We start from the raw sequence: 24,261 nt of genomic DNA, 5'->3' as shown, positions 1-24,261 counted from the left end.
TCGTTTTATAGAGTGGGTGGATGAGGAGACCTGGCCTGTGGGAAGTGACAATATAAGCAAGTAGGTTAGGCACAGAGAGACGGGGGGCAAATGAGTGGGAACAGGGAGAGACCGAGATGTCCCACGGCAGAGTCAAAAGAGAAGAGAGAGGTTGGGGGTTCAGGATGTGCTTTAAGGACGTCATGCCTACGTGGGGCAGAGAAGGCTGAGCTGTACGCAAGTCTGGTATCAGGCCTGCATAAGGATAGCTTGAATGAACAAATGAGAGACGATAAGGTCATGAGGGCACAAAAGGGGGAGGGAATTTGCAAAGGGGAAAAAGTTGAGAGGAAGTGTCTTTAGAGGTCTGGGGGGGGGGGGTAGGAGCGCAGACAGGAAGCCATTGATGAATTCTGAGAAAAGGAATGATGTATATTACAGTAAGGAAAGGATGCTAAGGGAGTTCTTGGTACATCCACACTGCACAACTTGCTCCATTTCGTATCGTTTGAGCACCTCCAGTTCTCCAAAGCCTTTCCTGTCTGCAGTGGGTAAGTCATTTAGCTCTCAAAATGGGTTTGCCCAATAAATACAACCATCCTTAAACAACTGAGTTAATATTAAAACATCTTTCAGTGCTTTTGAATTCATAGCTCTCATGGAAGATTTACAAAGGAGCACGGGGGACAGGAGTCTCTAGATTGGATTGAGCTCAACAAATCACTTACAAGAGAATATAGAATTCAAAGCCCAAGTGTCAAAGCAAGGAAGGAACTGGGAATTGTATTAAGTCACAGGTGACTGTGTTGCTGAGGCTGAAGACCCTTGCTCATTTTTTTCTCAATGTAGCTCAAAAAAAAAAATGAAAGTATTTTCAAAGTCCCGTCAAAGGCTTTGAACAGTACACACTTTGTTTGCCCACATCCAGCCAGAACACAGGGATCTGCCTTTCAGAGGTCAGTTTTCTTACTTGTATTGTGCATCCCACCTCGACTTTCTCTTCGCTCAGAACGTTCAAGCATGCATTTGTTGTCCACCATACTTCGATGGAAAAAAAAAAAAGAATTTGTTGAATGGTAGACTAGATACATAATTTAGAATTTCAGGGTAGGCACACAGAGTTCTGAAATTTGGCAAAGCCACAAAAGCTGCTCAGTTATTAGAGATCAGACAGGCAGTGCCGGCTGGGCTCTGACCAGGCCTGGGCCTGCACAAAGTGGGCGGGGTCGGTCTTGGGTCTTGGCTCAACACAGCTGTGCACGGATGCTTCCATCGCCCTCCTGGCAGCCTGCCTCTCGACCCTCAGAAGGGGAGCCCTCCCTGGGCAAGCCACTGCCACTGAGGCCCAGTGCCCCCCACCATCCAACGCCCCGACTTCAGGATGCGCTTTGTATATTCAGAAGAGCTCATGGACAACTCTTAATACATGCAGGACCCGTGATTTACTGTCTACTCTCCCAGAACCGAAGACTGAAGACTTTTAAGAGAAATGGAACATAAAGTTCATATGAAACTGCAGCCTTTCCACGAACAACAACAAAAACCATAAAATGAAATAAAGCTAGATGCGATGTGTGCTCACCAAAAAAGTTCGTAAGTAACAGCTCGTATTCCACAGTTCTCAAGATTATTATAAATACATGGCTGGCTGGCCTGGAGCCCTGAAGGAGTGCAGAATGAGTGTGGGTTTGGTTGTCCTCTGGTTATGGTTCCTAAAGTAGCCAAACCAGATAATCTGGTTTTAAAAAAAAAATTCTTATAACGGCTGAATTATAAATCTCTCCTGGTAAACAGAAGTCTGACTGTGCTACATTTATAGTGTGTAGAGCAACACAGTATTTAAAAGATAATTCCTGACTCCAGGGTTTTACAATCTAATAATTATCTGGTTTTACTACCGAAGGGGCTCAAATGAAACAAATAACTGCCAAACGTGTGTTAAGACTTCGCTTTGTCAAGTTATATCTAAAAAAAAAAAAAAAAAAAAGGCATCTATTCTGCAGGAATACTGGAGATGAAATAGTTTTCAACTCCCTGGAGGACAAAACCACCAGTCACACAGGGCATTTTAGGGAGGTCACAGATGATTCTTTCTTTTATAGTGGTTTAAAGTCACAAGTTCTAGAAGCCAGATCGCTTTGGTTCAGTTAATAGCTCCACCACTTGTCTGCTGTGTGGCTTTGGATAAATCACTGAGCCTCTCTGTGCCACAATTTCCACATTTAAAAATGAGTGAATAATAACACCCACCTCATAGAGATTCTGGAAGTGTTAAATAAGACCATCCTGTGTTATCACGGTAACTCTTAATAGCATTTATCATCCCTCTACCTCCTCATCATCTCTTCTACTTAAAATGACAAAATCATCTCCCGCAATAGAGTTGTCCATTATTCACTGGAGAGAAAACAGACTTTATAAAACAAGGACAGTAGGTTGCTTCAGCTACTAGTCTATTTTATAGCCACCATAAGGTGTAATCTAGCATTTGGGCAGTCAGAAATCAGTTGTTTTTGTTTTTTTTTTTTTCTGGTGAAGGTGCCCATGAGCTAATAACAACCATATATGTACACCACCTGGCAGGGTGTTTGACACTGGTAAGACCCAGCAAAGAGGAGGGTTTTTTCCGTGCACACCAATTGCAATTTATTTTGTCAGTTGCCATGACGTTTTCTCTCCATAAGAGTAAAACAAAACACGATGAGGTCACTGAATAAAAGTGACTTTAGACTTTGTGACTCCTGTCGCTTTCTAGATCGTGGTACTCAGCATTGATTTCAGGCACTTAAACTTTCCAATCATAAACATATGAATGTATCCCCCCTCCCCCCCCCCACCGCCCGGGCCCCACAAGCTGTTTATTATAAGACTACAGGCATTCAGCAGTAGGGACTGGAGGGGCAAAGAATCACTGCAGGCTCAGGAATCTCTGGACCAACCACTGTTCTAAACAAGGGACTGTGGAAATACTGAGTGAGCCCCTTCAAGAACGGGAACTTTCCTGCCAGGTAGAAGGATCTGTTGCTGGTTGTATCCTAAAATCAAAAGTATTAAGAATCTTCAGGATTATCCATTCCTCTGCTCTTTCCTCTGGAGAAATAGTGGAATACTACTACTACTACTAATGGAAAGTACAGGGATAACTGATGTGTGTATCTTCAGACGGTTGTAACCTTTCCAAGGAGAACCATAACTCATGCATTATAATAAAGACTTTGGGCATTTTGCTTTAGAGCTTTTGAACGAGATTTATAGCTTTTGAATAAAAGATTTATCACTGAGGTTAGCCAGTGACTATTAGCCAGAACCGAGTATTTACAACCACACATTAAAAAAGGATGGGCCAGAAACTACATAATTCGGAAAGGAAGCAACGTAGCCCCCAGCTAGCACAATCCTGATGGTCAGACAGGTAATACAAATTGTCAGTCCAAGAGCATAGACACCTTGCCAACCGTCATTTTAATAATAGCATGTTTGTTTAAAAGCATTTTGTCTCATGTCTATTCTAGAAGTCACACCCAATTGCCTGCAATGTGCTTCCAAGTACAATGTCTCTGGAAGCTGCTTGCCTGGTTAGATGGGGGTGCCTTAAACAGAACAGGGATATTGCGAGCAAGTTATCATCCTTTTGCCAAGAACACCCCAAGACAATGGAGCAAAATGCACGGGAAGCTAAGGTATCATGACACTCTGCAAACTGCAGGGACAGTAAGCTGGCCGGACACTTGAGACCCTCAGCCCATTCAAACGCCAGTTAAAAGTGCTTTCGAGAAGGGGCACATACTCATTTGTTCTCACATCCAATATCCTTTCAGGGTGTCAGAATCCTCCATCATCAGCTGTGTCACAACAGTACCTGGGGCTTTTCAAGCCTCCCACCCAAACTACCTAAGGCAAACTGCCTCTCCTACCAAATGCTTACAGCAAAGGCTAAAACTGCTTTAAGAGCCAGTCTGAAAGACTCAGCAGTTCTCATTCCTCTCTCATTACAGCTCGGGGGGGCCAGCGGAGGCCGGGCCCGGGGGAGCCGCGGAGAGGGCTGCGGAATCCAGACCTGTGTGCGCCCCAAGTTAGTCACCCTGTGAATCCCACTGGCTCCAGGGGCAGCTCTAAATTCCCAAACCTTTCAGGGGAGATGGCCCACGGCTGTGCTATGAACTCCCGGAGCGGGTCTGAGACACTGGGTGCCTGCCTCCTTGTATGCCGACCTCGGGATGCACGAAAAGGGTCCCTGGAGAGCAGTTGCCGCAGTGGGCAACACACACGCGCGTACGCCACACACACACGCGCGCGCGCGCGCTGGAGGAGGTCTCCCCCGCTTACCTTATACTTCATCTCGGCGGCGGTAGGCTGAGCCGTGCTCCTGCACTAGCGAGACTGCATCAAGCACGGGCGTGCCCGCCCCTCCATGGACTGCAGCCCTAAATGAAAGCGCGGACGGCCGGGCCGGGGCGGGCTCGCCGGGGCTGCGCGCCGAGCTCCCGCACAGCCTCCGCTCGCCGCCCCGACGGGCCGGCCCCGCCCCCGCCTCATTTGCATACCGCCCGCCATTGGCTGCCGGGCCAAGGTAGTGCGAGGCCCCGCCCACCCCCCAACTTCGGAAAACTGACAAAAGAACTTGGGATGCGGTCATTTCTTTCTCCGTTTCGCAGAGAGGGTGGAAAGTAAAACAAAGTCGGGAACCGTCTGGAACTCTACTCCCCATTTCGTCCTCCCCCTCCTGATTAAAAAAAAAAAAAAAAAAAAGGAAATTTCTTTTTAAGATGAACCTAAGTTTTAAGGAAATTGAATATACAAAGCAGCCTGACAGCCCTGCTTCCTGTGACCTAGCAACCCCTTCATAAACCCATTTCATTTCAAAGCCATTCACCTCCCAATCTCTACATGAAACGAATTCTGGGAACAAAAGGTTTTCTGTCTCCCGGGCCCCTTTTTACTAACTACCCCTGCTGATATCTCTCTGTCTCTCTCTTTTTCTCTCCTCTCCCCCCCTCCCTCCTCCCCCTTTCTGTGGCTGTTTGCTTTTTTTGTTCTTTTCAATGTTCAAAGTACTTGCAACGTCAGTCTGCGAGGAGCCTGAATACAATTCTCCCTCAGTGACAAGGAATTCCCCCAGGACGGGGCACCAGGGCTTCCCTGGCCTGCTTCTCACCAGGGCCTCCTAGAGTTGAGTGTCAGCCACACATTCAGAGATCTTGCCTGGCTTTGCTGAGGATAAAGGTTGGATGTGACCTCTCAGACGAGGCCGGCCAGTGCATGTCCTATACATCATCGCTGTCCACTGAGTACTGTGGTTCTTTGATGGCTGCAGTTTCTAGCTCCAGCTTTGAACACTGCAGTGTTTTCTTCCTGACCTCTCTCCTGAGGATGACCCATGAACCCACCGACACTTATTATCGGGGGAACAAAAAATGCCCACTGTTTGATGAGCCTGGTTAAAAAAAAAAAAAAAAAGACCAGTCTCTGCAGCGAAGCACAGAACATTTGGTTCAGCCTCGTGACTTCTATAGAGAAAGAGATCACCCAGGAGAAGACAGAAACAGTCACCTTTAGCGACTCCTCTGAAGGATAGAGCTCATGGAGGGGGAAATTCCTTTGCACTGGGTCTCAGGATCAAGGCTCTGTGATTGCAGACAATAGCTGTCCCTGAGTGGGGTGGACTCCAACCAGCCTACACGGCTGGGATGGAAAAAACAGTACTTATTTTTTTTTCCTGACCTAGTTGGATCAGAATCCGTTTGATTCCCCTATGCCCCCCCCCCCCCCGCATACTCCTAGTGGCTTAAAATTTTACTTTTATGATCCAGACAAAAAGAATAGGAGGGCAGCTGTCCTGCAAAAGGGTTTCCAGATACAGGGCTCATAGTTTAGAACAGAGTTTACTATGGCACTGATTCCCTGGACTTGACCACCCCCACCTCTCACCCCCACCAGCCGTCATAATGAGGTTGACACACCCCTTTGGGCCTCAGCTTGGACTTTGCTTCTGCTCGTTTAGCCTTGCAGTGAAAATGAGCCTGGGTGATTTTGCAAGGTCTTTCTGAACACAAATTAAACATGCAGCGTATTGCTCTGCAAAGGATCTTCCTGACAGTCCCACAGTCTTATGGGCGAGTCATTAGTTTGCAGGAAATTGTTTTTGCTGGGTCAGTCAAAGGCCTTCTCATCTGTAAGATGAGTCTTGTGGCCTCCAGAAGATCTAGATAACATTCCTCTGGCTTCCTAAGCAGTAAAGCTGAATCCGCCTTCTGTTTTGTTTGATGAGTACCATTGAGTAGGTGAACACTATCTCATCCCATTTTAATGCTTTCAGACGGTTTCCCAAAGCGTTTGCTAGGGCTTTTTGTCATTTCATTCTCTAGCTAGAAAGTTTGATTCATACTAAGTGGCCCTCTTGCTTTCCTGTTTCTCTCCTATTTGGTAAGACACCTCAAATCTGCCTGAAGTTCATTTCAGGGCAGTTTGGGTTGGCATTAGTTACCTTGGAGTCAGGTCAACTGTGTTAGAATCTCGACAAATTTCTTAACTTCTTGACTTTGGTGCCCTGAAATATAAATTAGAGAAGATAATACTACCTACTTGCTGGAGTTAGAGTAAGTATTAAGTGAGATCATATGCATAGAAGTTAATGGTATCCAGTACATAGTAAGATCTTAATAAATATTTGCTTATTAATATTTCCATTATTAATTATTATTTCATCATAAATTCATTATATATTGGGGCACCTGGGTGACTCATCAGTGGTTGAGAGTCTGCCTTTGCCTCAGGGTATGATCCTGGGTCCTGGGATTGAGTCCCACACTGGTTCCCCGCAAGGAGCCTGCTTCTCCCTCTGCCTATGTCTCTGCCTCTCTCTCTCTCTCTGTCTCTCACGGATAAGTAAATAAAATCTTTTAAAAAATTCATTATATATTATTTTATTACTATGCCATATAACATTATGACATAAATATTTAATTCTATTAATTATAACTATTATGACTATTAGACTACTGTCAATATTTTAAGTGTGATAAGCTTAATTCAGAAAAAGGTGGAGGACAGCTTTCTAATTTAACAAATATTGATTGACCACCTCCCACGTGCCAGGTACTGTTCCAGGTGGGGAAAGTACAGCAGCAGCCCACACAAAACTCCTACCCTCACAGAGCTTAAAGTCTCCTGGGAGCAGGCAACAATAATTCAATGAATAGGTAATACAGTTCTGGAGTGGTAAATGCCATAAAGAAAAATCAAGCAGGGAAAATTGCTAGAGGAAAACAGGTGGAAGGTTGTGTGTGTGTTGGTGGGGGGTGTCTGATTTTAGAGAGTGGTCAGGTGAGCCCCTTTCAGGCGGTAGGTAACATTGAAGCAGAGATCTGAAGGACATGAGGGATCCACTCAAAGATCTGAAGAAAAAAACATTCCAGACAGGGAAAAGGGCCTAATGTAGAAATCAGCTTGGTGTGTTTACGAACTGCACACAGGCCGGGGTTCCTGGAGTCGGGCATCTGGGGTTTGGGTGAAGGAGACGCAGATGGGTGGGTGCCAGGAGCTGAATTTTCTCCTGAGTGCCAGAGAAAGTCAGCGGAGTGACCTGAGCACAGAATGATGTGATCTGCTTCTCTGTATTTTTACCTTTTGTTTAAACATCCAAGGACGGCAGGCCATTGGTTCAAATATTGAGCTCTGGTCTTACTGTAGCTTACGTGATACTTTATTCATATTTAGTATTAAGTATATTAGTATTTAGGCATTTAGTATGCTTCCTTCAAAACCCTTTGGGGGAACACAAATTCTCCCACCGAATAGAAAAAACAGTTCCATCCCCATCTATTACCTGCAATTTTTGGATGCAAAAAATACTGTGCAAATGATGCTATGTAAACACTGTCAGTTGGTGAATGGGGGCGCCGTCATCCTCCCATGGGTGGCCTCCTAAAATGGACCAGGACGTTGGGGGGCGGGCACTACCCTGTGCTCACCAACAACACCCTGTCGGCCCCTCAGCTTTGCCACCTGCCTGCTTGTCTGCCAAGGGCTCTATCTCCCCAGACTCTGATGCAGGCAGGAGCAAGGGACACGGCACCAGATGCCCAAAGAATTTTCCAGCTGCCACTGGACATGGGCACGTATACAACAAGAAATCAGGAGGACGTCAGAGGGAAGAGGTTCTTCTATGCATGACTTTGGAGGAACCCATGTGGCTGCTCTCTAAGGGTGGAGGGCAAGGTCAGAACACGCGATGGTAGAAAGTGAGCTGGGGCACCTAGTGCAGCCCCTCTAAGGAGGACAAAGCTGCTCCGAGGGCTGGGTGCCTTGCACGGGCTGCCGCCAGGTTGGCTCAAGACAGCAATCGCGGCTTCAGGTTCATTCTCTGTCTCCCTTGTCTGATCTATTCCAGTCATTCCTTTGTAGTTTCCCTGCCTGCAGTCTCTCCCTGCTGGAATCTGTATTCCACATCATCCCCTGTTTAATTTCTAGAGTTCAGAGCGCATCACATTGCTCCTATGATTTAAAACCTCAAGGGACATGTTGATGCCTTTAAAAACAAAATCTGCGGATTCGGGCATGGACTACAATTTGAGCCCACCCTTCGCCTCTGGCCTCATCTCCCCCCATTCCCCCACCCCACATCCCACACTCCGGCCGCACTGGGGGTACTCACCAAATCCTAGACACACTTGTACTGTCCTGACTTTGCACAGATGGGGCCCTCTGCCTAGCACGTCCTCCCTTCACGCTTCTGCTATCTAGCCGAGCCCCAACACTAACCCTTTTGTGCTTCCTTGTCTACAACCCCTACTCTGGCCACCTCCTCCTTTCGGCATGAATTCCTCCTCCCTTCACTATGCCCCTATTGTACTTAGAGCACGGCCCTATTATAAGGCTTTCCCACATTGTACCATAATATTGGTGGATCGCTATTGCCCCATCTTCAAAGTGAGCTCCAGAGGGACGGGGTGGTGTCTTGTCCATCTCCGTGTCCCCTGCAGCCTTATACCACCTCATGGATATTTCAATGCTGGCTGAACAAATGGATGAAGGAGAGGACAGAAGTAACGTCAAGGAATGTACATTATCTTGAGGTTCGTTGTGATGCCCAGGAAGGGAATGTAGAAAACTTGAGTTTGAAGGCTGTGGTGTGGTTTACACACATAAGAACCCAAGCTAAGATGCAACTTTTCCGGGGCGCCTGGGTGGCTCAGTAGTTGAGCATCTGCCTTTGGCTCAGGGCATGATCCTGGGGTCCTGGGATCAAGTCCTGAATTGGGCTCCTTGCATGGAGCCTGCTTCTTCCTCTGCCTGTGTCTCTGCCTCTGTGTGTGTGTGTCTCTCATGGATAAATAAAATCTTAAAAAAAAAAAAGATGCAACTTTTCAGAACCTACTCAAGGCCCGTAGCCAGTTCTGGCTCTTGGGCATGGTTTGTCTGCAAACTATAGCTTGTAGGCCTCCTGCTTTTGTCCAACCGATGAGCTAAGGATAGCTTTTACATTTTGATATGGTTGGCAAAAAGTAAAAAGAAAAATATTTTGTGAGATGTGAAAATTATGTGAAATTCGAATTTCAGTGTCTATAAAGTTTTATCGAAAACACAGGCACCCCTTCCTTTACACGGTGTCTTTTGGGCTGTAATGGCAGGCTTGAGGAGTTGTGACTTGAAGTGGTAAAGGCTGTACAACAACAACAAAAAAAAAACAAAAAACAAAAAACAAAAAAACAAAACAAAACAAAAAAAACCCAACCAAACAAGTAAGTATTATTTGGCCCTCCACAGGAAATGTCTGCTGACTCCCTGCTCTACAATAGTGTAAGATACATCTAACCCTGAGTTCAGACTAATGCATTGATCGTTCCACATCTGTAGAGAAACACTCTAGAAATACCCATCCTAGAGCCATGTTTTACCATTTCTAGTTTGATATCTTCAAAAAAAAATTTACAAAAACCGAAGTTATTTCAAAAACAGGCAGCAACTTTTCAAGTCTGTAAATCTCCAGAAACGTCTCCAAACAGAGACGAGCCACTGAGAGTTTTCCAACTGACTCCTGATGTACCCCACCTTGATTGAACCCCACCCCCCTACCCCCACCAGGTGCTGGGCCCTGTGCTACATGTCACAAATGTGATTTCATTTAATATGCATCTGATATGACAGCCTCGTGAGTAGGTTAGAATGTTCCAATTTTACACGTACCCAAACTGGAGACCCAGAGAGGTCCTACAACGTGCTCCAAGTTACAGCCCACGAGAGCGGGTCTGGTGTGTGAAGGTGGGCTCTCTGGCTCCTGAGGCTGTGGGTCCTAACCACTGTGCGCTCTGTCCCCCGAGCATCCCCTGGTGAGCCTCTGTCATCTGAGTCCCCAGTTGTCAGTTAGTTCAATAAGGTAGCTTCTCCATCCGGGTGGGACTAAACCCAACTGAAGAGCAAGTTCTCAAGTTGTGACACACCTTATTCGTGCTGTCAAGCCCTGCTCATCTAGACTGCCCCCCCCACCGAATCATCGTGCTTCTCTGTATCCCATCTCCACCCCGTCCCCTTCATGGGACCTTCCCTTTCCAGTGTTGCTCTCTTCCCCAACCCCCTGTGTCTCTTCTTACCTCTGCCCTGGGTCAGTGCTTCCCGAAGCTGACCTCCCTTAAAAGCACTTATGAACACTCAGTGGGCCTGGGGTGGGGACTTGGGGACTTGGAATCTAATACACTTGTAAAAATCCCCCAGATGATTATGTATGAAGTGTTATGTGTATAGCTCAGCATTTAGTGCTTAGGGTATTGCCTTTATCGTTTTCTCCTATGAGGAAGCACTGCTTCTCCCCAGTGAGATTTCAAGCAACCTGCAGAAGGGGATCCTATCTTTTCTTTGCTCTATACACCCTTCTGCATTTACGCAGGCAACTGAGTCTCCGGGTAGGTCTTCCCAGAGCCCTGTGTCTTGTCCATGCTCCCAGCCTTCACTGACGTCAACATGGAAAAAAATAAGTCTCTTTTCAGCCAGTAGAACAAAGAACACCTCTCACTCTAGGAAATAGCTCTTTAAAAAAAAAAAAAAAAAAGCTCTGTTGAGCTGGTCAAGCTCTTGGAATGACTGAAAGTCTATTACTAGAGAGAAGCTCCAGATACCGTCTCTAACACTTGTTTCTTCATGTGCTAGGTAATGCGGCATTCATTCATTTCTTGCTGCTCATATTTTGGTCAAAGAGACTCATGAGACCAGCCCCATCCTCACCCTTCCCACCCACCCCCTCTCTCAACAATGATTTTCTTTTCTTTTCTTTTTTTTTTTTTTTTAAAGTTTTTCTTCCTACCTTCCCTTTTAACAATAGCACCTGAGGGATAAACTGTTTTCTGAAAGAGTTGTTAAGAACAGTGTCTTAGGATATTTGTTTCTGCAGATGGAGGGTGTTGTTTATTAAAAAGGCCTGTTGACTCATGATCCCAAAATTGCATCTGACTTGGTGCCCTCTGACTTACTTCTTATTCTCACGAAGTGACGAGCCACCCGGGGAGGGGTGGGGCTCTAAACAGAGAATAGGGATGATTCCTCTAGAGTTCTCTTTACTGCATGACATGGTGGATTCCCACATTGTGACGACTTTACAAGGTCTCACTGCCCCATTTTACTGAGCCAAGTCTGTAAGTGTGTCTTTGTGACCTTCCTTTTAAAAAATCTACCCTCCTCTTTCCCACTTCCTCTTGCCATCGGTCACAGATTCTTTGAGGTGGCTTTTAATTTTCCCAAGGGTGAAGTGCTAAACTGGCGTGTCTTAGACCCCCTATCAATCCTTGATAAACCATGAAGGAACACACAGCATACTGTGTCACTTAACACGCTACTAAAAACCTACACGTACCCCTGTAAATTGCCCCTGGCGATTATGGCCAATACCTTGGCTTGATTTTTGTAAAACAGTGTCATTGTGAAGTTTTTGATGTTTTATATCTACATTCATAATAGCGTTATTATAACTTTGGAATCCTTAATTACTACCTTTCCCCCCTCCCCAGAGAACTAAAAAACAAAACAGGTTAAATTATATGTCAAGTAAGCTTGCTCAACTTTTTTTTTTTTTTTTTAAGATTTATTTAGTTATTCGTAAGAGACGCAGAGAGAGAAAGAGAATCCGAGACACGGACAGAGGGAGAAGCAGGGACCCCGATGCGGGACTTGATCCCAGGATCCCAGGATCATGCCTTGGGCCAAAGGCAGACGCTCAACCACTGAGCCACCCGGGTGCCCCAAACTTGCTCAACTTCAGTCAAATATGAAAAGCAATTATGAAGCTCCATTTAGGCATTGGGTGTTCTCTTCTTATGAAGGTTCTGGGGAGTCAACTTAGGGGTGCAACTATGAGAAAGATGAACGTGCAAAGGTTCAAACTGCTGCTGTTTATATATATCCAGCTGGACACAGGAATGACGCTCAGTGGAACAAGAGGATGTTACTGGTAAAATCGTGCAGGCTGCCTGGCAAGGCTCTCTCCTGTTCTCTCCAGCCGCGAGGTAGTGTGTTGTCGCATGCTTCACGTTGTCCAAATAAACAATTTGTGAGGTTGGAGTGTTCTAATTTTACACCTACCCAAACTGGAGACCCAGAGAGGTCCTACAACGTGCTCGAGGTTACAGCCCACGAGAGCGGGTCTGGTGTGTGAAGGTGGGCTCTCTGGCTCCTGAGGCTGTGGGTCCTAACCACTGTGCGCTCTGTCCCCCGAGCATCCCCTGCTTGGTCACAGAAGCTGCTTCTGCTGGTAGAGACTGCAGGTCGCGGGTCTTCACAAAGGTTCGAGGTGACCTGCCACGACCACGTGCCCAGGACTCCCAAGCCCGGGCGGAGGGTGGCCTGTGCTTCCTGAGGGCGCCGCCCGATGGCACTGCCTGTCCTAGGTGTTCGCTGGGAGGCCACAAGCGCACCAGGCTTCCTCTTTGCTCACTTTGGTTCTTCCCGTCCTCTCCCTTGCACCTGCATCTATGATGTGACGCGGTCACGCAGGGCACCCTGCCGTCCCCTCCCGAGGGTGCGCTGCTGTCCAGGTGCAGGGAACAGCCGGGCTTGGGGACTGCAGGCCCGACGTGTCCGGAGGGGGCCGGGTGCTCCATTTCCAGGCTACTCCTCCAGGCACCCTGGCCACTAAAATGCACCTTCTGCATCTGGCATCCTGCGTGGCTCCCGGTGGAGGTGGGGAGGGGGCCGGAGATGGAAGTAGAGGGGGGACAGGGGCGCATCGGGGAGCAAGGCGGGGTGGCTGTTCTAAACACCAGCTACCCGCTTTCCTGGAGGCACGGGGTGAGGCAGTTCTCGAGGGTTTGAAGATGCCTCCCCACCAGCCCCCGCCGCCCCGAGAGGGCCCAACTGCCCTGGTCCCTTGCTGTCCTGAGCTGGGGCCAGCGAGTGTCCAGCAGGCCCTGGCCCGGGGCATCAGGCCTGTCCGGCCAGCCCAGGCAGCCGCCAGCTGGCGCTGATGAGCGGGAAGGGGGGAAGGAATCCGAGCAATGCAGGGCCTTGGGGGTGGGGGGAGGACAGGATAGGAGGAATGTGGTGTGGGGACACAGCTCACCCAGCCCTGTTGAAGCCGAGCTTTTTAAGAGTTTGATTCATTTTCAAAAGCAAACACACCGCTCCGGCTCTCAGTGATCTTTTATTTTGTCTGCAAGAGGAATGCCTCTCCTGCGAGGGCCGGGCACTGGGCACCCGGGGCGACCCCTGCGTGTCCCCCCCACCCCCGGTCACTTGCCCTGTGGAGCGTGGATGGCATGTCCCTTGCTGCCCCCACTGAGGCCGAGCCATGCACAGCAGCTCTTTTCCTCATAAGGAAAGCCAAGGGGGAGCCCTGCAAATTAATGAGTGTGCCCCGGACCCGAAGCCTCAGTCACACCACTGAGGTTTATAGATGTTGGGTTGAAGCTCCTTTGCTCATGTCCTGGCACCTGTGACTTCAAACTTGGGGGTGGGTAGTAGCAGAGGGGCTGTGGCAAAGCTTTTCCTGAACTCCAGTGCTGCGGTTCTCATGATTTCTGCTCTATCCAGGCTTGGGAGCTTCTGGTCTTCGAAGGGTGGAGAGCTGGGGGCAGAAGCAAGGCTCTTTCTGCCCCTCAAAGATGGGGTCCACGTGTTCCCAGCTTCAGATTTTGCATCTCGAAATCACTCTACATCTACATCTTCAAAAGCCATCTCCTGTGCCGTTCTGGTCACCGGGAGAGCAGGTCTCTTTCCTCCTTACCCAACCAATGCTGTGTTTTTCCTCCTCTTCTAAGCCCACTCTGGGCCTCTGCTTCCCCCTCTCCCTTTTCTCATTTTTACCCCTAATCTCTCATATCCTGCTCTGTACGTGTCTATTCAGGTCTTCCTTATCCTGGATATAGATCCGCGGTTCCTTGTTCAAAAATCCAGAGGCAAAAAAAAAAAAAAAAAATCCAGAGGCGAGACAAGTGGTGGAGTTCCGAATCTTTCAGATTTTAGGAACCGGTTCACCTGTCCCCCAGACTACACGGTTCCCAGCGGGACCCAGACCAGCATGCAGTATGCAAACTCATTCACAGTTCAGCAGTAAGATGTACGAGTGTTCATGCCAAGTCGGGTAAATGAAGAGTGTGCATTACCTTGGTTGGGCCAACCCAGGTCAGGTTTTGCTGCCAAATGAGTTGTGAAAGAACTCTAGACTTTTCTCCTTCGTGATTGTGGATGAGCGAGCATGGACCACTAGTACACTTGAGTCTCTTCGGACCCTTCCGTTGGCACGTCCCCTTCCCCCAACATCAGGCCGAGTTGCTCTCTCCCTTCTGCTTGCCACGACCAGAGGGTCAGAGTGACCAGTCCGAAGCCCGGCCTCCCATCTGGGCCTCCTCTCCTCTGCCTCTGCCGCCCAGTCTGTGGACCACTGTTTGGGGCCAGCGCCTCTTGGGCTCTCCAAGGGGATGGGAGAGCTTCCCATTCCCAGTCCATCACCAGGCAGTTGGGGTCATAAAATACTTAACAATAAGTTACTAGAAAAATGGAGTAAAAAAAAAAAATACAACCCTTGTGTGTTGTCTTTATTATGGAATCCAGCGACATAAAACTGCCCGTCTCATACTGTCAGGGCTGTGAGGTGCTGGCTCTCCACCTCACTCTTGCTGCGGACGTGGGGGCGATGTGGCCTGGCGGGCGGGCTCTGCAGGTCATATTTGGAGGGGCCCTCCATTGCCCGTGCGGGGGGCTCCCCTGGGCCTGTCCCCTGCCCTGGCTTCTGACATTCTCCACCACCACGTCTCTTGAAATGGCCTCCTCCGCTGGCCTCCACGGCAGCAAGCTCTCCTTGCTCTTCTGTGTCAGTTTCCTTTCCAGGCAGGATTTCCGGCAGGTTCCACCCTCCGCCTGTTTTCTTCAGTACTTTTCCCGTTATGTACATAATTCTCTCTAGTGACTTCTCTCGTTCCTACGTTGATGACAATCACATCTCCTGACCTGTTTTCTGAGTCCCGAACTCTCACTTGCTACCGCACCCAAATAGTCTCTGGTCTATTCACATACTGTGATGGTTTATTTTATATGTCAGCTTGGGTAGGCCACAGTGCCCAGATAGTAGGTCACGTAGGAGTTTAGACATTGCTGTGAAGCTATACTGTAGATGAGAATAACAGGTGAATCAGTAGACTTTGAGTAAAGCAGATTATCCTCCATCATGTGGGTGGGCCTCATCTAATCAGTTGAAGGGCCTAAGAGACAAAAGGTCCCCCTGGGAGGAGGGAATTCTGCTCTAGGCTGCCTTTGAACCTGAGCTGCAGCATCAACTCTTCAACTCTTCACTGGGTCCATAGGCTGCTAGCCTGCCCTACAGATTTTGGATTTGTCAGCCTCCACAATCATGTGCCAATTCCATAAAATCTCTCTCTGTCTTTCCATACACACATACGCGCGCACACACACACACACATCCTCTTGGCCTCTTGGCTCTCCCTCATGGATCAGCCATGTCAGTTCTACATCCTCAATATTTATGGCATAAAAACCCTCCTTTCCACTCATTTGCTAATGAAGATCTCGAACCACTGCTTAGGCCTGGTCTATCCTAGAAGGTTATCCGCCCCCTGTCCACAGAGACAGGCCTAAGACATTGGCATGTGATTCACAGAGTCAATCTGAGATCTTCTTTGAGATTTTGTGAATGAGGCTTGGGAGACAGAGGATCTCTCTTTCTTTGGATCATAATCTATAAATGTATATTTGGTAGCGAACCTCTTTTCCTCATTGTACAGAGTATCTATATAGCAGGAGAGAATGAGTCCAGATGCCAAGAGAAGCAAAGATATTTGGAGTGGAGGAATGGCGAGAACACTGATGCTATTGTCTATGCTTCTGGATCAAGCCATACCTGATGCCCATTCTTAGATAACCCAATTCATAAGGCAATGAACACACTTTTCTGCCTAACCTAGTTGGAATTGAGCTTCTTTCATTTGCAACTACAGTGTCCTGACTAACCCTCCACCAGGAAGTAATCTCCTAAAGGGCAAAGACTACTTTATTCATGTGTGTCTCCTAAATATGCCACCACATTTAGAATCTTCTTGGTCTGTGTGTTGCACTGGATTCCTAGATTGTCGTCAGCCACATTGTGAAATTGGGTGTGGGGGGAGAGGCAGAAATGACAGAAGGAACATTTTCTGCTGCTCCTATGATGGCAGGAATAGAATAGAGACTTATGAAAGAGGAATGTCCCAGGGTGATGGTAGTTGGGGTCATGGGGGCCCAAACAAAAAACAGATCCACCCTTTGATTTCAAATTCATTGATTGAGAGGCACAGATTTCACAACGAAAAGAACAGCGAGACATAGTTTTACTGTGAAGCGTGGGGTAGCAGTGTTTTGTCTACCTATAGATCCGTATAAATATTTATATTATATGGCCTTTCCAATTAGCTTGTACTTGTTAATCACCGCTGAGCTTTTACTCATCCATCCACCAATACTAACTCATTGCTCAACAGAATGCTAGGCACCATGGGGATTACAAAGCTGAATAATACCCAGATGCTGCCCTTCTTTTTTAAATACCTATTACGGTAGCAGCCAAGGGAACTTCATGAAGATAAACTTGTGTAGAAAAAAAAAAAAATCACACCGTAAAGTTATGTAAGTTTCTATTTTAAAATCATCTGGTTCTAATTTACTAAATTTAATGCTTTAGAGTCAATGCCAAAGTGCTACATTTGATTTATGGAAATACTTTAGCACATTTTTCCATCGCACTCTTGTATAATATATTTACCGCACTTTTGTTATGGTTAGAAAGATTATGGATCTTAAAAAAAAAGCCCTCTTTATGAGCTTGGTGATATTTTATTATAAAATGCCATAAGATGGAATAAGAAGTCTAGTAAACAATAATACTCGCTTAGGAGTGTTCCACATGGTGTAGCTTTTTTTAATTTTTTTTTTTGTGTGTGTATGTGTATATATATATATATTTATTTATTTATTTATTTCACAGAGAGTTCTGGAAAATGGATGTTTAAAAACTTCCACTGTATGCCAAACCACTCCTTCTCAGGACAAACAAGTACTTTGGGGTGGGTGGGGGGGAGATGGAGGGAGTACTTAAATGGCAGTCACACTCTACTACACTGCTACCAAAATAATGTGAATACCAAAGGGCACAGAATGTCATAGACTCCTGGGAGGAGCTTACCGAATAGTCCAGCAAAATGGAATCTAAGAGTATGGACGTAAGTACCATCGGTGTCTGTGCCTCAGGCCCTGCACCCGCCTCAGGGCCCTGCACCCACCTCAGGGCAGGGGCACGAGGCTTCAGGAGATGCCAGGCTTGCTCTCATTTCGTACACCCTCCCTCACATGCTCACCCACTGAAGAGGCAAAGGTAGATCTGCTATGGGGCCTGGGAAGAACCACCTCCATGTGAGCCCCTTCAGGGCTCTGGGCTTGACCAGCTCACCTGGCAGGTCAGTTTGGCAGCTACCCTGCGACATTTCACACTTGGCCACTACTTTGATTCACAAAATCAAGACTTTGTGTCAACCTTTGCACTGAAGCTTCCCAGGCATGCCCACAAAGGCTGCCCTGAATCTTCAAAGTGCTATTTAAAGCCCGTGTATATTCATCTTGTTCCCGCTTTACCCCAGCTTCACTCAGCTTACCAAAAAAATGAGATTTTGCTACCTGACGCCCACATAAAATAAGATGGCTGCCTAGGAATTCCCCATCCGCCCTGCAACTTTGTATTTCTTTAAAACCAAGAAACCTCATTTCTCTGGAGCAGAGTTTAGTCAATCTTGTAAATGCAAAATTGCAAAGGCCAGGCCGTCAGAACGTGGCCTTTCCAACAGGCGATCCTTACATTGTTGTATGATGAAGGCTACAGGTGTCCAGGGGCATCGGAATGAATGACAGGTGAACGTCCAGCATGGCTCATGGGCCTCGAACTCTCTCCTGGATCCTCCCACATGCAGACAAAGCTTGCTTGGCAAGAAACTCTCATGTGTGGCTCTTCTGAGTCTGGCCAAGACTTGTGCTCCACACTCCTCTGCCCTGGAGCCAGTCTTCCTGAAGTAAAGGGCACACCATGATTTCTCACTCCTTCTGGAGTCTTCTCTGGAGTGTGTCTCCCTTCACCTCTTCAAATGCATTTCGTTCTCCCTGACACTCAGCTCAAGCCTCACCTTCTTCTTGAAATGTACTCCAGGCTCCACTGGTGAGTCCTTTTGCGTCTGTGCTGCACTCGCAGGCTGGCGTGAGGCTGGCATCGTGGTGCTGCCGTGAATCACTTGTGGATCCCTAGTGTGCCTTGCTCGGTGGCAGGTGCCTCATGTCTGCATGACAGGTGACCGTGGCGGCAGGCAATCCCCTCTTTGACCTAGGCAATAGCCATTTGCACTGCTCGACACACGATTTGCATACATATAATTCACCATCTTAAAGTGTACAACTATTCCGTGGTTTTTGGTGTATTTACAGTTGTACCAGCATCATCACTAACTCCAGCAGGTTTTTATCACCTCAAAGAGAAACCCACTCCCCATCGGCAGTCTCGCTATTCCCCTTCCCTCTGAATCCTGGCAACCAAGAGCAGCAATCTAATTTCTGTCTGGCAATAGCAAATTATAACTGACTTCATGCATTTTTTTTTCCCCAGCACAATTCCAAAAGCTGGCACAAGCGTGAGGTGGCTCATTAAAATTTCTGTATGCGTTTAAAAGGATCGCCTCGGTTGTGTGAACACACATCCATATTTAATACTTGTGAGGGAATGCGGGGTGAGAAAAACCAAAAAATGGTAATTAAATACAGAAAAGGAAAGCAAAAATTGCGTGTGCGTGGGGGGGGTGGGTGGGGAGGGAGTGTTTGGTGAGTAGAAGACAGTTGGGGAGTAAAGGCTATAGAGAGAAAAGAGAAATACTGTTAAAGACACTGGGAGGTTATCCTGTTCGTATTTACATCGTGGGGTCTTAGCATATGCCCCACGCAGCTTACGCAAGCACATCCTCTGATCCCTGTAGCAATCGGGCAGGAGCAGAAATCCTACCCTGTAGTTGAGGAAGGAACCCCGTGTTCAGAGAGGTCAATGACCCCACGGCAAGGCTGCTGGATCCCATGCTTTGTTAATATTTTGTTATTTCTTTTGAACACTGTGCACCTACGGTTCCTCCAGCTGGTCCTGAGAAAGTACCCCGATGAGGAAATTGCTGTTCTTTGGAAAACAGGGACAGGTATACAAACATTTTCCCAGCCTGCACCAGAAAGGGCGCCAGCTGTGCTGTGAGGCTGCTCAGGCTCCCAGTCTCGGTGGCCTCTATGGAAAAGCCACCTGAGGACTCGGTCAAGTGTCTTTGCAGTCTCTCTTGCCGGCTGCCTGCTGTCTCTTCCCACTGACCATTCAATAGGGACGCTCCCCAGTTCTCTCTGCCTGTCTCCCTTTGTTTTCTCCCCACTCTCCTGCCCCAGGCAGTGCCACCCACTCATGATGCTTCCGTAGCCACCCAGCCACATGCCAGTGACTCGCCAGTGTTCATCTGTCATGGGTGATTTTATATGTTCACCTGGCTGGGCCACCTTGTCCATGCTTGGTCAAACATCACTCTGGGTTTTTCTGTGAAGGTGTCTACTTTGTGGGTGGGGGCTCATCTAAGCCCTTGAAGGCCTGAACATGGCAGGTCTACCTCTCCTGAGCAACAGGGATGTTCTGAGGACTGCCTTTGGACTTTATCTGCAGCACTGGCTCTTCCTGGTTCTCAGCAGATTGTCTTTGAACTCCAACTCTTTCCTAAGGGTCTTCCCATCAGCTTTTGGCCTAGCCACCCTCCACAAACACAGGAGCCAAGTGCTTCAAATACATCTCTTTCTTTATTTGCACATATCCTGTTGGTTCTGTGCCTCCGGTAGGGCCCTGGTGAATACAGTCCCAGAGATTTAAACCCCAGTGTGCATCTGGTTACTGGACATCTTCTTGGTTACCTCAAGTCATGGGCTCCCGGCTCTCCTTCGTCCTCCAGAGCTCCCCAGAAGAGTAGCTCCACATCCAGCTATGGTAGCAAGCCAGAAAGCTGGCATCTCCCTGACCCAGCCGACAACCTACCACTGGTCCTCGTATTTATGCTTCACATGCATCTTTCAAACTATCCACATCCCTTTGTCCTATCTGTCCCTAGCCATACAGCTCGGGCCACTGTGGTCACTCCCTGACTTTTTCCCTGAGTTTCTATGCATCCCCTCGGGCCTCCAACGTATTTCTTTTTTATTTTATTTTATTTTATTTTATTTTATTTTATTTTATTTTATTTTATTTTATTATTTTATTTTATTTTATTATTTTATTTATTTTATTATTTTATTTTTTTTCGTATTTCTTTTTTCTTTTTTCTTTTTTTATTTTTATTTTTTTTTTCGTATTTCTTTTTTAAAGCGGCCAACCTGATTATGCTCAAAAGGCCGCCTCCTAATTTTCTCAAGAAAAAGTAACAACGCAAAATAAGACATAAATCCCCAGTGGGACCCGTACCGGTACTTTTCAAACTTTCTCATGCGCACCCATCTCCTGAAGCTCTTGTTAAAATGCAGCTCTGGGGGCGCCTGGGTGGCTCAGTTGGCTAAGCATCTGGCTCTTGACTTCGGCTCAGGTTACAATCTCAGAGCTGTGAGATAGAGCCCCTGCAGGGCTCTTCGCTCAGCAGTAGTCTGCTTAGGAATCTCTCTCTCTTCCTCTGCCTCTCCCCCTCCTCTCTGTCTGTCTCTCTGTCTCTTGTCTCTCTGTCTCTGTCTCTCTCTCTCAAATAAACAAATCTTTTAAAAAAATGTAGCTCTGGTCCCATAGCCTGGATGGGGGCTGAGGATCTGCATTCCCAGCAAGCTCCCAGGAACGATGGAGCTGCTGGTCCATAGAGCGCTCTTGGCATAGTGAGGGTGCAGAGGACACAGCACGGCTGGGCCTTTGCCTGCCTCTTCGGTTCTCCCCTTTGTGAGTCCCCTGGAATGCAGGGCTGCAGACACTGGCCTTTTATAGCTCCTCTGTGCCACATGCTGCCCGTCACTGCAAGGCGGGCACCACTCTCCCTCCTGACTCTTGTTCAGTGTTCAGGATTCATCTGGAATATCACTCTGCATATCGTGCTGGAGCTGCCCGGTTATATACCACCATTGCACACCACACTTCTCTTAACAGTTCATCACACTTGTTACAACTTGTTCAAAGTCAGGCTTTCTTAGGAGGTTGTAGGCACACGGGGGCAGGGGCCGTGTCTGTCTTGTTATTGCCTCGATGTGGGGTAGGGCTTAGCACGAAGAGCTGGGCACCCAGGGCTGCATCCATCCATCCATCCATCCATCCATTCATTTTTTTTTTTTTTCATTGAATCACCCAATAGGTCAGTTGGTCACTCAGGGAGTATTTTTTTAAAAGATTTTATGAATTTATTCATGAGAGACACACAGAGAGAGAGAGAGAGACAGAGACATAGGTGGTGGGAGAAGCAACCTCCCTGTGGGGACCCTGATGGGAGACTCGACCTCAGGACCCCAGGATCGCGACCTGAGCCAAAGGCAGACACTCAACCACTGAGCCACCCAGGCATCCCCATTCAGGTATTTATTGAGTCCTGTGGCATTAGGTTTGACTGTGAGTGATGGACAGAAAAACCCTAAGATAGGTTTAAACAAAGCAGAAGTTCATTTCCTTTCCATTTATTAAGAGTCTGAGGAAAGCAGCCCAGGACTGGCTGAGGGCTGGGCGAGGTCTGCAGGGACTCAGGCTTTCTCCAACCCACCGCAGAGCCTACCGCCACCACCAGCCCCTGCTGGTCTTTCTCCCAAATGGCCACTGTCCTTGGAGGTGAAGGACGGTGCCCAGTTGTAAAATTTTGCAAAATATTGGCTCCGGATGAGAATTAGAGCCCCACGACAAGCACAGTAGCCAAATCCTAAATTCAATTTGACACACCACGGAAAGAAGACCATTGTACGTGAGCCTTGCTGGAACCTCCACCGGCCGCCCTCGGTGAGGGTCCTTCTCAAAGTGGCCTCCAGCATCTCCCCTCCTCCTCAGCATCATTGTGTGCGTCCTTAACACACCAAGGGGGGAGGGAGGCTGCTAGTACCTAGAATCATTCTGAATCCACCAAAGAGCTTTCCACTGCCAGCCTTAGGCTCCTAAGTGCTCAGGTGTCTCCTCCCCAGGGTGCTAATGTTCCCCCAGTAGGGATCCCTCCTCCCCTGGTCCCTGAAAGAGACCTGTTAGCCAAGTCCAGTGAGAGTCTTTAAGCTTGCCAGTCTTGGTCCCCTGAGGGTAAGTGTGTTGGGGAACGTACTGTGACTCTAGCTCTGAGATTCTAGAAGTGGGCACAGCCCACCCACCCCCACCTCCACCCTCATGGCTCTGAGCACGGAAGCATCTGCCTTTCAACTTTACCACCTTTCAGAGTTCTCATTTGCAAATCAATGTCATAAGGCCCCAGGCCCAGCCCCCTGGTTAACAACCTCACAGGGGACACTTCTCGCCAGATTAAGGAGTAAAACCACACACCTGCAAATTCCTTGCTAACTTTAACTCTGATCTTTAACTGTGGGTCCATGTGCCATATTCTCGTTTCTCCAGCTACTGTGTCTGGGTCTCCCACCTGTGGAAATGTCTCCAGAAGTTTCCAGCTCTAAGGAGATCCAAGGAGATGATGGGTTATGTGAGAGATTGGCATCTTCTTAATTTGGATTTTAAAAGATTAAAGGGGTTTTGTTTTTAATGGTTGTTGTTTTGCAAAAAATCACCTTTTTTTGGGCTGCTGCCCTCTGTTAATGGGATAACTGCGATGGGGACATTTCAGGGAGATGAAACCGGACCTCAGAGTGCTGAGTAGTCAAGTGAGGAGCTCAACTCCAGGCTGGAGGAGAAATAGGTCCCCTCCTTCTGAAGAAGTTACATCCAGAAGCACCTGCAGCTCTCCTGGTTCTCTCTCCCTTCCCAGGCAGGCAAGACCCAGATGAGGAGCCCAGTGGTGGAGGTGGAACAGGTGGAGGGCTGCTCCCGTAGAAGTGATTTGTTGGGGGAGCAGAGCCAGTTGGACCCTGACTCCAGGCTTCCCAATTTGTGTCTGGCTCCCTCCCTCTCGGTAGGTTCCAGTGACCCGTGAAAGTCTCAAACCCCAGAGACAGGCGCTCACCCCTCCAGGGACTTAGGGGCAGGGCTACAAGGGGGAAACAAAGCAAAACTGGGAATAGGCATGGTCTCATAGAAGAATATGGTCCTTTTTTTCGGGTGTTTCTGCAAAGAAGTGACCCTTTGTATTCTGGTTGCCCAGAGTCTTCCACTAATTTCTCTATGGCTCAATTCCAGGGGTATGTTTGCCGTGGGCTCTGTGCTGCTCTGTGCTGCTTCCTGCCACAACTTGAGCCTGTGTGTGTATGTGTGTGCATGTATGCATGCACATGCGCATGTTCATGCATCTGTGCAAATATGCGTGTGTCTGGCGGGGGTAAAGGGCATGATTCTCGCCTTACTCCAGCTCTCATTTCACATAATGGCTCTCAAACCTGGAGCTGCTGCTCTGCCCCTTGGTTGGAGGCCCTGTTACTTGATTCCAGTCAACCACAGGTTGCATTTTGCTCCCAGGCCCTGAATGGGAGCCTCATCTGCTATTGTAGTGTCCCCACCGCACCCCCCATCACTCCTGCCCCCGCTAGATCTTCGGTTCAGGTCTGGCCTGCGAGCCTTGGCAGTGGCAGTCAAGGCCTCTCCAGAGACAACTGGTGTTCTCATTTTCTACCAGCCTGAACATGTCATGAACTTTCTGGCCCAGTGGCAGCTGAGAATACAGATGA

At 47.9% G+C, this 24,261-nt stretch overlaps 1 protein-coding gene across 2 annotated transcripts in view; it reads right to left on the bottom strand.

Moving 5' to 3' along the window:
- The window catches only part of NEDD9 (neural precursor cell expressed, developmentally down-regulated 9), a 183,598-nt gene that overhangs the window by 43,807 nt on the left and 115,530 nt on the right, over positions 1 to 24,261 (bottom strand). Inside the window, exon 1 of one of the 2 annotated variants that reach the window (XM_072813900.1) lies at positions 4,306 to 4,486. The exons of the other annotated variant lie outside the window; for it this stretch is intronic. Within the exon in view, the coding sequence (XP_072670001.1) occupies positions 4,306 to 4,317 (12 nt within the window). The 5' untranslated portion in view covers positions 4,318 to 4,486. Of the gene's footprint in view, positions 1 to 4,305; positions 4,487 to 24,261 lie in introns of those variants that run through there. 2 annotated transcript variants of the gene reach the window in all.

Source organism: Canis lupus, chromosome 37 (genome assembly GCF_048164855.1).
Source record: "Canis lupus baileyi chromosome 37, mCanLup2.hap1, whole genome shotgun sequence".
Taxonomy (NCBI): domain Eukaryota; kingdom Metazoa; phylum Chordata; class Mammalia; order Carnivora; family Canidae; genus Canis; species Canis lupus.
This window is presented reverse-complemented; position numbering and strand designations above follow the sequence as displayed.